We start from the raw sequence: 13,604 nt of genomic DNA, 5'->3' as shown, positions 1-13,604 counted from the left end.
GATAAGAATAAGGCAACGCTTCGTATATTCAGACTATTTCAGACTTCCGGTCTTCCGTTTGTTTCATACGTGTTTGACGGGCTCGAGAAGGAAGAACAGCTGGATGAAACGAAAAGGCATAAAAATAGCTGACTCGAGATTAACAACAATGGTCGGTTTTTTTGATATTCGGTTCTCCTTCGATTCTCCCCATACATGTGTGCGTATATACCGTACGTATATACAAAACGTATGCACCTATACATACAGATTTCCTCCTTGATGTTGTACGTTTATTTTACACATAAAATGAAGTTGGATTGTCGAGAAAAATACTCGGGAGCAACGGTAATTAATGTACACACACTTCGAACAGGGACCATTCCAAACTCACACATTCTCTCTCTCTCTTTCTCTCTATCTCTTTCTCTCAATCTCTCTCTGTACATTACGCGCGCACTGTTAACGCATTACCTACGGAAATCCTAATTGATTTGTCGGGCATAACGCATTAACGACGCCGCATACTCGAGCACGGATCCAGCTAAAAAAAGAAAAAAAAATGACAAAAAAAAAAAAGACAGATATAAAAGCTGTCGTCGGGGATTTTTGATTAGCACTTAAAAAATACAATCGTGTTACTGACCTTCGTTCGTGTGATTTAAAACGAGCTGTGTCTCAAAATGGCTCGCGAAAATAGAATACGGGTGATACGATGACAATTAACAAGAATAAAGTCGAAGCAATTAATGGTAATAATAATAATAATAATAATAATAATAATAATAATAATAATAATTAATATAATTATAATATTTAATAATAATAACGATAATAACTTCTTATTCATCTTCTCTTTCTTTTTTTCTATACAAGTGCACAAATATTTACAGAATCAATATAATGACAGATACGAAAGTGCCGTTGAGCGTGTTTCTCCTAAGTCCTTTCTTCCTTCTCTGTCTCTCTTTGTATTTCTTTGCCTCTCACATTTTCCTCCTTCTTTCTCTTTTAATAATACGTCATTCCTGAACAAAACTCCCTCTCTCTCTCTCTCTCCCAGTCTCTTCTAAAGAGACTCAAATATTTTGGCACATTTCAGTTCTCGTGTCCTCCTTAACACGCGGCCCAATCACTTGGCACAATTACTCCGACCATCGTGCGTGATTTCTTAACATAATTTTCTTTTGCTTAAATAGTGAGCTAAAAAGGTAGCAATTAGTATCTCTTTTTTTTCGCGTTTCTCTCTGTTTTTTCGCTGCTAGCTGGGTTTACGACATCGAAATTAAACTACCCTCGGAAAATCTCTCCTCTCTGAACTAAAAACGATCGATCGTCGATGCGATTCCTATTAATTTCTTCTCGCTTAACTCTTTTGGTTTTTTTTTTATTTTATTTTATTTTTTTTTCTTTGGAGCCACGAAACCATGTTTCATTTTCAGCGATGATCTTCGACTCGAAAAACATGTTGCGTTATTGCTAGTCGAGGATAAAGAGGATGCACGTGGGTGGTAAATATAACAGTGGCTGACATGGAGTATCGATGTCGGATTAGAAAACAAAAAGAAGAAAGGTCTAATGGTCGCTCGAGGACGAAAACGAAAGGAGTACCCTAGAAGTTTCTGTTTCATTCCAAAGTGTGTCTTAAAAATTTGTTTACGCTGGTTCACACACGAGCCTATGTCTATACTCGCATTAACGATGTCTACTTGGATTAAAAGTTATGATTCTTTTCTCTAAACAAACACGAGAGAGTGCCTAGGGCGAACGATGAAACGTTTATGAGTTCCGCCTTCTCCGAATTACTAGTTCACACGAAATTACAAATACGAGGAAACGTGATTTTTTTTTGTTTTCTTGTCTTTACGTTAATCGTTTAACAACTCGCAAAGTCCTGCGAAATATTTCTTTTTGACTTAAAAAACTCTGTGGTAGAGACCGCGCCTCCCTGCTATAGGATCGCCGTGAAAATTCCTGACAGCGCAAGATACGAACGAGTGTGAAAGTCTTTCGATTCTTTCGCGGAGTGAAAAGGCTGCTGCCGTCCAAGATTTTCGCGGTTCCGGTTCGCTTCTTTTTTTTTCTTCGCGGCTCGGTGTTATCCTGGGGAATTATCTGGTGACTTTTGAAAGAAGTAGGACGATCTCTTTCAAGATTCACACATCTTTGGAAAACGTTATTATATAATATCTTATGCGGAGTAGTAGCGATTTTTCCCTCGGGGCATCTCGCGGTACAAATTACGCTGAGGAAAACTAGAGTGTTTGCCGGTTACGATGAAAAACAAGCGCCACGCCAGTCGATCGCAGGATCTTTCGACATTCAAAGTCGAGGATCTCGATGTTCTCGTTGCCTGTTTCCTGGGTAGACGCCAGACCTCGAGGCTCGAGGAACGATAAATCACAACGAGACGGGGATTTTCCACGCTCTCTAAAATGCTTGCTGACGCGACGATCTTCGAATATCAGATGGCACCATATACGACACGGAAGACTACACCAAACCAGCGGTACTTGAAGTACGATAGCCTGGCAAGGAGTTTAATTACGCGCGTGTACGAAACGTAAAATTGTATAACAGGCACCAGTAAAAGAACCAGTCCTTGGAAGTATCTCCAGTCAGACTTTAAAGTCGCCTCTCTCAATTGCCTAGCCTTTCGCTACACGTTTCAGCGAAAATATATCTGGTTCGATGGTATCCCGAAAGCCTGCGTTCATTTATTGAACCCAAGACGCAGGCACCCATTGAGGCTCCCGTTCCAACGAATTGATCTCCGTCAGCAGCTGATTGTACGCTCGATCCGTGTCCGTATTTATAATGATCATATCGAACAGATGACCGTATTTGTCCTCCATTTCCCGCGCTTTCTCTATAATGTCCTTTAACTCCTCCTCCTTGAAGCTCTCGTTATTCTTGATCCTCTTCTGTCGTAGCTTCTCCAAACTCGGCGGCGCCACGAACACCACGTACGGTTTCAAGTCCGAATTTCGAAGGATCTTCAGGCTTTGCGGATGGAGATTAAGAACACAAATTTTACCGGAATTTACAACGGATCGTATAGCCTCCACGGAGGTACCGTAATAAGCTTTTTCGTATTCGCCGTGCTCGACGAACTTTCGACAAAGAATATCGGACTCGAATTGAGAACGTGAAATGAAGTGGTAGTCCTGGCCGTCCACTTCCGAATCCTTCCTGGGACGACTCGTGTCTGAAACAATGAGTATCTTCCTGTAGAACGGTTGTCCTTGAACGAAGAACAAGTGATTTATACGTATTACACGCGTATTTCAAAAATGATGCGACTCGAACAAGTTTCTTCAAAAAAAGACCATTTGCCAAACGCTTGACATTAGCGACAAGGATAAATTGTAGAAAAGGATAAAGCAATATTACTTGTGTAATTTTCTAGTCTTAGCCTTTGAACGTTTCTCTTTTGTGACGATTATTTGAATGACGAATAAAGGAGCGCCTGAAGGAGAGACTGTGATTGGCTGGCCGAGTAGCGGAAGAAAGAAAGAAAATGAAAGACTATGCGAAACATGTACCGAAATAAATGAGAGATTAATTACAAATCGGAATGGTAATGTGTACAAGCGTCACGACACTTTGATGATTTTGTTGTTCTAACACAGGGCTGAATTATTTTGAATCGCCATATTTTCGAAATACACGTGCAACACGAATTTCTTGCGAACGCTCACGAGGAATTGCCGCTGCGAAACGCTCGCTGTCTTGCATCAGCCTCTGTCTCAGCTCGTGTCGTCCAATATTTGGTGGCCCTATTAGGACTACCGGTCTTTTGTGATTCGCCCTTGGATAATACAACGCGACTTCTTCATACGTAAGCACCTCCTCGCTGTCATAATCTAGAAAATGTAAATGTTTGATGAGTAAACAAAGGGTGAACGTACTGAAACGCCTTCCATGATGCTTTTCGTATCTACCGTCAATGGCAGTCGTTGCGTAATGCGGATACCCGTCGTCATTGTAGTTCGCCCCGAACTTGTTTCGTTTTTTCTTCTTTGGATTCTTTCTGGCGCACAACAACGTACTGGATTTCTTGGAGCCGCGCACGGTCGATTTGTCTCCGGCGATAGTCTGTTTCATGGATTCTCGCCTAGATGAAATTCGGATTATCAGTTAGACATTGTTTAAAAAAATTTGATAAGCAAGAAATAGAATATATATAGAAAAGATTATATATATATTGACATACTGGTGTTGGAAGGCTTTGCTAGGTACCAAGCCAGCCAAAGTCTGATCCTCTTCACCCTCTCTATACGCCTGCCACCAGTTAGGATCCTCTTGAGAGATCACGTGTAACACGTCACCCTTTTGGAAACTGACACCCAATTCTCGACACGGTATATAAGGATCTTCTTCGGGATCATAGTCGAAGTGGGCTCGTATGTGTTGTATCTGAGAAGATGATATTAAAGAGTTAAGTCAGTATCAAATATTACAGTTGATGTACAGGGATTTTTATTAATATCAGGATGCCACGGTGTTCTATAAAATTAATGTTTCCATTAACTACGATAACTATTTTCATACATCAGAAAAATGATTAATTCAATAACAACAATAATGATTGATTCAATAACATGAATAAATATATGGATAGAACAAGGTGTCGATCACCGTGGTTCCCGAATATTAGTAAAAATCATTATATCCTCATAACACATTAAATATCGTCGATACCTGATTTGTGTCTTCCCTTCTACTTGACAGATTGTTCCTGTGACTCGTGGGTGCCGGGAGCACGAGGAAAGTCAGACTACCCTGCATACCGGCTAGAATATCGCATACCTCGTTCACGCTCTTGCCACGCATTTCCACGCCATTTACTTCCAGAACTTCATCGCCTTCGTGTAGGAGTCCAGACTTGTCTGCCGCTCCTCCGCGTACAACACGACCTTCATAAACATTATTATGGTTATTCAACAATAATAACCTTTGCGTAATTCAACAGGAACTTGTGTGAAACACATTTAAGCGGAGTTTAGAGAAAATCTTAGAGCCAAGTTACACTGTGTCCATAAGCGTCAAACACTTAACTAACGTGTTTCTCACGTCAACATTTAACGTTACATCGCATCGCCTTCTTATAAAATATCCGCAGACTGTGTTATTGGCCCTTGTTCGAGGTTTTCGTACAATTTTATCAGAAAAAGAAACCAAAATACCTATTATAACAGCGTCACCCTCGTTCCTAACCGTAGCACCTAAAGGTTCGTTAGTTTTCTCGATTCTAATAATTTTAATGTTGTCCACGACCCGGGAGCCTCTCCAGCTAGAGGTAGGGCTCGGAGGACCGCTCGGCGACGAGGATGAAGGACTCTGTTTCCTTTGTAATCCGTCGACGTAAGAGATGATAGAGTCGTGAGCGAGTAGAAGAGCTTCCATATCGTAGCTCGTCAAAATTCCGGTCAGCTCCTCCACGGCGGCGATCGTTTCCGCTCCGCCGACACCTGTTGCCGTCGACGACGACTGCCATTTCTCCAGTATGTCTACACACTGAAATATTCACCAATGACAAAAGCTGTACGCTTAAAGGGGCGATCGAACAGAAGAACACACAAGATACATCGTATTTCCCTATTTTCCTATTTTCTACAAAACTCGGTGCACCGTCATGTAATTGGAAAACTATTTTTTTTTATTTGTTTTTGCATCTGAACGCGTATTTCCTACACGATATTACAACATCGATATTAAAATATCGTTTTTCATAGTAAATGAACCGTTCAAAAGTCACATGGATCAACTGAGCAAAATAAAAGAAGATGACGATATTCTCTTAAATTTTCCTTGCATTTTATCCTCATGAGCCGATTACAAAATTGAGGACTCGACGAGAAGATGGAGTCAATCATTTTGACTTTGAAAGGTTCGATTATACCTTTGGCTTCTACAAAAACTTCGCCACCTCGTCAAATTCTTTTCATATGTGTCATATCATTTCTCTCTCATTTTCCTGTCCGCTTAAAAACTAACGTAACAAATTTGATAAATCAACGACAGCGCATTCTTATGGTTTTGCATTTTTCTCTTGCGATCTTCGACCAGAGTCGTCAAAATTTCAATGACAGTGGGTACATACGTCGCGAGCCAAACTGGAAGCGTCTTCAGCGTGATGTTTGAGAACTTTGTTGGATCTTAAGCGATTTCTGAGGGCGTGATGTGTGGCGAGGGCAGACGCGAATCGACTTTGCACCAGAAGCGTCCGCACCGCTTCGAGTTCCGCTTCCACGCCGGGTCCCGAGATGCCTAGAGCACCGGAAATATTGCGCAACTGAAGCTGTAGCCTCTCCAGCGTCGCGACGACCTCTCCGTACGCTGAAATATGCAACGAATGCCTGTTACAAAGATTCTACAAGCGTCTCTCGCCCGCGGAAACACCGTTGCTTTCTACCGTTCGACTATTCCTCCGTGAAAGGGTAAACGACCGGCTAATGTCTTCCTTAACCCTTATGCCAATACTCCAAATTTTCCGCGTACTTGAAGAGAACTTACAATATTGTGATAAATTCTTGCGTTAAATATACACAGTTCCCGTATGGAAATTCTTTTCTCTCCGTTTACACTTGGCAACTACAGTGTGTCTACCGTAAAAAGTATCTGCACGTACTCTGGTTTCTCAAAGAATCTTTCCGATTCTACGTTTCATTTTCATAGTATTTGTACGGTTTTAATAGTCGTACGAAGGTGTTACTAAATCCTACGGAATTTAATATACTTGCACCTAATCGATTAGTGTGGTATGTGTGGTAACTTGCTATTAGAAAAAAGCTTCCTGCGACTCGTTAATGACGTGCGCATACTTCTCATAGGCGCTGTACGATCCAATAGGTAGCTGAAATTATAGATTTTATACTTAATAATTTTTTAAATTTAACTTTATTAAAAAATCATGCTATTGAAATTATTCGAACTCGAACTCCAATTAAATTTCCATCATTAAAAATTTTATATTATATCGACGAAATTGTAAATCCTTATTTTCCTATTAAAGCTATTGGACGTCAATGATACTGATCTTACGAATACCCAAAATTCAATAATTATGAATTTGGAACAGGAAATTTCACCATTGTTAAGCGTCTTTACTACTCCGTACTCGTCACAGTGTCACGCTAGAATATCATTTTCCGAAAAGTTCTCCAACGCGATTACTATTACTTACCCAAGCTATGCCAGCTATTGGAACAGAGATACAACGTAAAATCAACTTCAACTTGCTCGGCGTTGATAATTATTTTTTACTAACGAGATTTCCAATTGTAGGTAGACGTTATTAACCGTAGACGTTGTTCGAGTGCAGAAATACGCAGGAGAATTGGCAGAGCATTGGCATAAGGGTCACGGCAACAAATATCACGGCAAGTTGATGAAACGAAGGAAACGCAATTACGATACACCGATGGGAAGGCGAAGGCTGAAAAACGTTTGAATTAAAAAGGGAATGGAGGAGTTATCGGAGCATAAATAGGAGGCCTAATGGGCCACGACGAGTGTCGTTAGTGCGTCATCGAGCGAAGTGGTCCTTGAACTGCTGGCGTATATCTGGAGGGAAAATACGACTTACTGAGGGGCCTGGGAGGCTCCTCGACTTCTAGCGTGGCGCTCGCGGTGACATGCGGTGCGCGGCTGACGGTGGTGGTGGTCACCTCGTCTTGGGCGTACGCGAGATTTTCCTGACCCGAGAGACTGGTCGCGTGGCTTTCCAACGCGTGCAACTTGGTGGAGCCGCGTAGCGACCGATTGAGTATCTCCTGTCTCTCCTCTTCATCCTTTCGTTTCCGCAGCTGTTCCTACAATCAAACCGTTCATTTACACCCGTTTCATCGATTCCAGGGCCACCCAATTATCCGCTGAAAAGACTGGAAAATTCAACAGGTTGAATTATACGCAGGTACGTTTTCACGCGACAGTGAATTATTTATTTATTTTTTCTATTTTACTGAACATTTCTGTTAATCCTGTTATTATGAAAATTTATAATTTGGACACCGATGATGGATAGATGATTTTATTGTCGGTGAATTTCAATTTAATTCGAGAAATTTTGCAATGCTTATCGAGGTTGTCCCAAAAGTGTCTTTCTTTTACAAACACGTCCTTTACAACAAATCTTTGTACAAATATGAAACCTAATTTGTCAAATATTGTGGTCTTCATCCGAATGGTGCAAAATAGATCATACGCGATTCAATGAAATAATACGAAACAAAGAATGTTTAAAAGAATATTTGGGAAAAGTAAACATTCGCTAAGAGTTCGCTAGAGAAGTTTCGCTTGTGCCACAAATGACCCAGATTGCCTACGAAAAATTAAGAGTAACTACATGTCAGGACATTGAATTGTATGAAGACAACAGCGAAAAGTATGTCGTGCTGTGACGATGGCAAAAACCGATGGCACTTCTCGAAGAAGAAACTTCAGATAGCGACGATCTTGAACATTTCGTTCGATCTGTAATCTGTAGAATTGTAGAATCGACTGAACACGAAGATCGTGTCACACTGTTTAAAATGAAAGTGTCTATGGAAACAAAGTCAGCAATGTCACGATAGCAAAAGCTGATCTTCTCGAAGAAGAAACTTCAGATAGCGACGATCTTGAACATCTCGTTCGATCTGTAATCTGTAGAATTGTAGAATCGACTGAACACGAAGATCGTGTCACAGTGTCTAAAATGAAAATATTTATGGAAACAAAGCCAGCAATGTCACGATGACAAAAGCTGATCTTCTCGAAGAAGAAACTTCAGATAGCGACGATCTTGAACATCTCGTTCGATCTGTAATATGTAGAATTGTAGAATCGACTGAACACGAAGATCGTGTCACAGTGTTCGAAATGAAAATGTCTATGGAAACAAAGTCAGCAATGTCACGATAGCAAAAGCTGATCTCCTCGAAGAAGAAACTTCAGATAGCGACGATCTTGAACATCTCGTTCGTTCTGTAATCTGTAGAATTGTAGAATCGACTGAACACGAAGATCGTGTCACAGTGTTCAAAATGAAAATGTCTATGGAAACAAAGTCAGCAATGTCACGATAGCAAAAGCTGATCTCCTCGAAGAAGAAACTTCAGATAGCGACGATCTTGAACATCTCGTTCGATCTGTAATCTGTAGAATTGTAGAATCGATTGAACACGAAGATCGTGTCACAGCGATGCAGATAGAACAATGTCTATAGAAGAAAAGCGTACGGTGTCGGTATAGCAGAAATCATGACTTTTATGTCACGCGGAGACGTACCTTGCATATCGAAGATATACAACGTTTGTTATTTGCCTTCACAATGACGTTGAACATAGCGAAGATGCTGATACGAATGGCAACACTGTTATTTTACCGGCCGGTTCTACTCGATCGCAATTCATCCACAGACAAATTTAATTGTCTTACCTTGTTCGTCACACGACGTGGCCTTGTGCAATTTTAGCAAACGTCGTCCGTAAACAGTACGTACATTTGACAGCCATTGAACGTCGAGATAGAATAAGGAAAAAGGGACGATTTAATATAGAACATTTATTTCAGGAATCCGGGCACAATATCGGACACGTTGCTTTGCGCGGTTGATTTATTAATTATTCATCGACTCGTTCGGTTTCCGTTTGAACGTATTTCAGCTGGAATAAACGACGACTCATGCAAAACCTACCTCGTGTAGACAGAATTCCTGGCGATTTTTCCTAACGATAAAACGTTTAACAAGCAAACATCGTAACACATTGATGTAAGAAACACCTGAACGTATGACAATAAACGATCCATTGAATAAGAGACATTGTATCTAACGTGACATCGAGCAAGCATTTGAAATTTAAAATAAAAATTCACCTGATTCGACTATCCTCAGTCGAGATGATGCCGCGTCTTGTTCAGATTAGTCGAGTTATTTGGCTTGGAAACTAAGTGATTACGCATTTTGTCATTAGGTGGTATTCACAAAATCCGCAATCACTTAGTTGCCAATATTATACTCCACTCGACCGATCTAACGTTCGAATCGTCGACGTTCGAAACGCAAAACGAAAGGAAAAGGTGTTTATAGTGTTGCGTTGTTAGGTCACTTTGGATAATCGTCAGCTCTAAACATGCGGTATAACGAAACCGATTCTCTAATAGAATTTTCGAAGCATGGCAATTTTCATGGTAACGAAAGTAACTTTCCACGGCGCAGTTAATAAAATATCGACTTTATTTTCTAATTACCACGTCCATGTAAATGCGTCGTAAAATACGAGCGTAATAGCAGCTTAAACAGAGGAAACTTTAGAACATAGAAATTGACATAGCGCAAGTTTAACAATCACAAGTCGATTGTTTAAACTTTCTTTTTTTTTTTTTTTTTAATTCAAGTAACTCGTAGCAAATAAAAAAGCTTGAATTTAGATAATTCGGCTACCCTCAACGAAATACGAAAGAGCTAAGCAGCACGCAAAAAAAAAAAAAACGAACAACGAAATTGTGCAAACGAATTGCAACGTATTGCAACGAGCGTCTCGTAAGCGCAGCTAAATTTCCTCTCGCTACGTTCTATATCTGGCTTGGCAACTAAGTGATTGCGGATTATGTCAATACCACCTAATGAAAAAATCCGCAATCACTTAGTTGCCAAACCGATAGAAAAGAAACTCTCTGGAAGGTTAAATCGCATGTTGCCGAGCGTCGAATTACAATCGTCACGATATCAGCAGGAGACTCGTTCAACGATCGACGCCCACCGAGCGATAAAGCGCGTCGCTGACGCAAAAATCATGGCAAAAACGATTCGCGGCCGTTTATGTAACGACCATGGCGATTAAGCACTGGCAGGACAGAAATACTTGCACGAAGCCCCGTTTACTCTCGTGGTACGCGCGTATGGCTTCGCCAACGTCAGCTCGATGGATTTCCTATAATTCTGGCAGCGAAAGTTCGCCTACAAAATCGAGTGCATAAACATCGCCGTGTTTGTCGATCAGGTAATGTAAAAATTTGTCAGAAGTTGAAATCTTGATCACGGAGACACGCTCGTTCGACATCGTTTCATAGAAAGAAGACTAAAAAGAAAACAGTCCACTGACCTCATTAAGGAAACAAAATAATCAAACTCGAAGATGGTATCCCGCTGAGGTTAGCCATCCACATGATATTTAGCAATTAAGTTGGACAAATTTACCAAATGTCCAGCTGGACAAATTGTAAAGTACAAATTAAATAATAATAATAATAAAAAAAAAAGAAACGTACATCGTGTCTCGTCCATAACTGGCTGAACATTTCGCCCGATTTTTATCAGCCGCTTTTCATAAGATCGCGTGGTAAGAAGCTTCAGTGACGAGCTTTGATCTGTTGATTTTCTAACGTCGATGCTAATTCCAAGTGGAAGTACTTTAATGCGGCACGGAGAAAGAGAACAAGTTTGTAAATTTAAGATCATCAGGTTTAAACTGAAAACAGATAGGAAATTTCATTCTGATTCCACTTAATATTACGGCGATCGATATGATCCGAAGTATTGAAGAAAGCGACGAAGCGAAGAAGCAGTCAGCGGTTTAAATATTTAACATTCTCAATTACACTATGGATATTTTTATGCAAATTCCTGTCTCTACGAACGTGATTGAAAGAATTGGAACCTACGTAGAGACGATAGTTTAACTTACTTTAGACAGTTAGCTGTTTCTTGTCGAATATACTCGTCACGAACAAATGGCAATATTCGTTACGACCAGTTACTGTAGCTAATAAAATTCAAAAATAAAGCAATCCCATAAACCTAACCCCAATCGTCTCGATACTCTGCGTTTCACCAGATGTCACTTCTCGCCACGCATTTCAGGTACACATTTCAAAGTTGTTTTCAAAGTTCCTAACACTTTACCGACCGCTAGCGATTTAACAGCATACGCACGTCCGACCGGCAGCTCAGGCACAGATTCTTCTCCCTGGCGCCGGCTCTGTTTCGGTTTAGACTCTCCAATACCATTCTTTTCGTTCATAGCGGACGAAAGTTTTTCAAAGTGGTATAAAACTGTGGAAGCTTACACAGCAACGCAACTGACGCAACTGAGTAAGGTACCTTAGTATTAAATAACAAATAACTGCACAAATAATGAGAAAAATTGTCGGCGATAAAAAGTCGATCACTAGGCTATCGGTCGGTAAGCATCGGTGACAAAAACCCGATTAATAAGCTATCGGTCGGTAAAGTGTTAAGCACCAGCTAACTAGTTAAACGCCTCATTTCTCTATACTATTTGATTGGAAACTAAGGGATTGCGGATTTTGTCATTAGGTGGTAATGACAATCACTTAGTTGCCAACCCAATGCATTTGCAATATTTCGTTTATTTTCGAATATCATGCGCATTAAATTCACGCTTCTGCTCGTCCTATTTTTCCCTCGTGTTCTTCGCATGAGATCGTTATACGGCGATCTCGCGTCGCTCTGCATTTTTCATAGAAAAATGAAGAGACGATTGGAGGAGCGTAGAGTCGATCTGGAAGCTGAAAGAGGGTGTCTTCTGAGAAAAAAAGAGAGAGAGAGAGAGAGAGAAAGAAATAGCTGGAATTCTTCCTCGTATAATATCGTGGAAATTACGAGAAGGATAGCTCGTTATCGTTCAGCAGGCACGGCGGGTTCCTGGTTTGGTGCGGTGGCGTTCGAGTATCTGGTTTTTAACGAGCAGAAGAGGAAGGGGGAAGAAAAAAATCCGGCTTCTCCGTAAAGTGGCAGGAAAGCAAAGACCGAGGTCATGGTAGGGAAAAAGGGCGGCGGAGGGAAAGAGAGAGAGGGAGGAGGAACCGAGGTCTGACTCAAACCGTACGCAAGCTATGTGTTCCACCTATCGAAACTTACTCGTAACGTTACACTCGAACCGTGTAATCTTAGACTATTGTGAGCGGGGTTCTTTTACATTCCAGACCACACTTGACTCAGCGTGACGAGACGCGGCAAGGCGCGGGAATTTTAGAAGGCAAACGTAGCGTGGCGCGGAGACGCGACCGTTCTCTGGTATTTCTCACTCGAATTTGTCGGCGCTCCACGGTGAATTCATAAGTGTCGTTATACAAGTGCGCTGTTAGGCCCACGAGTACTAGTTTCTATTTTTAATTTCTAATTATTTTCTTTTTCTCTTTCTTTCTTTTTCATTTCTTCGTGTCTTAGCTTTAGTCGCATCAATCGCTTACGATTATTAGTTATATCTTCAAGTATCAGGTAGAAAAGTTTACCGAATGTCCAGCTGGACAAATTGTAAAGTAGAAATTAAATAATTAAAAAAAAACATCTTCAAGTATCAGGCTGCCCCAAAAGCGTCTTCCGCTATCCGCACGCAGCTGCTTTATCTGGCAAAGTTTGTACAAATGTTTTTTTTTTTATTATTTAATTTGTACTTTGCAATTTGTCCAGCTGGACATTTGCTAAATTTTTCTAACTTAATTGTTAAATAGCATGTGGATGGCTACCCCAGCAGGATACCATCTTCCAGTTTGACTATTTTGTTTCTTTAGCGAGGTCAGTGGGGTGTTTTCTTTTTAGTCTTCTTTCTATGAGAGTTTTGTACAAACGTGAAACCTAATTCGTCCGACGTAAATAGAACAGCGTGATAGAACAA

General features: G+C 40.7%; 1 protein-coding gene across 15 annotated transcripts in view; it reads right to left on the bottom strand.

Moving 5' to 3' along the window:
- Positions 1-777: 777 nt before the first annotated feature.
- LOC122572509 overlaps positions 778-13,604 on the bottom strand; it is a 125,920-nt gene continuing 113,093 nt past the window's right edge. For all 15 annotated transcript variants that reach the window (XM_043737514.1, XM_043737515.1, XM_043737516.1 and 12 more), the window contains 8 exons: positions 7,571-7,796; positions 6,086-6,321; positions 5,169-5,499; positions 4,684-4,898; positions 4,196-4,398; positions 3,924-4,096; positions 3,681-3,845; positions 778-3,187 (listed from right to left, as the gene is read on the bottom strand). In XM_043737514.1, the coding sequence (XP_043593449.1) occupies positions 2,697-3,187; positions 3,681-3,845; positions 3,924-4,096; positions 4,196-4,398; positions 4,684-4,898; positions 5,169-5,499; positions 6,086-6,321; positions 7,571-7,796 (2,040 nt within the window). In that variant the 3' untranslated portion in view covers positions 778-2,696. The remainder of the gene's footprint in view (positions 3,188-3,680; positions 3,846-3,923; positions 4,097-4,195; positions 4,399-4,683; positions 4,899-5,168; positions 5,500-6,085; positions 6,322-7,570; positions 7,797-13,604) is intronic.

The sequence above is a fragment of the Bombus pyrosoma genome, linkage group LG11, assembly GCF_014825855.1.
Source record: "Bombus pyrosoma isolate SC7728 linkage group LG11, ASM1482585v1, whole genome shotgun sequence".
NCBI classification, from domain to species: Eukaryota; Metazoa; Arthropoda; class Insecta; order Hymenoptera; family Apidae; genus Bombus; species Bombus pyrosoma.
Note: the sequence above shows the minus strand (reverse complement) of the source record. Positions and strands in the feature narration are given on the sequence as shown.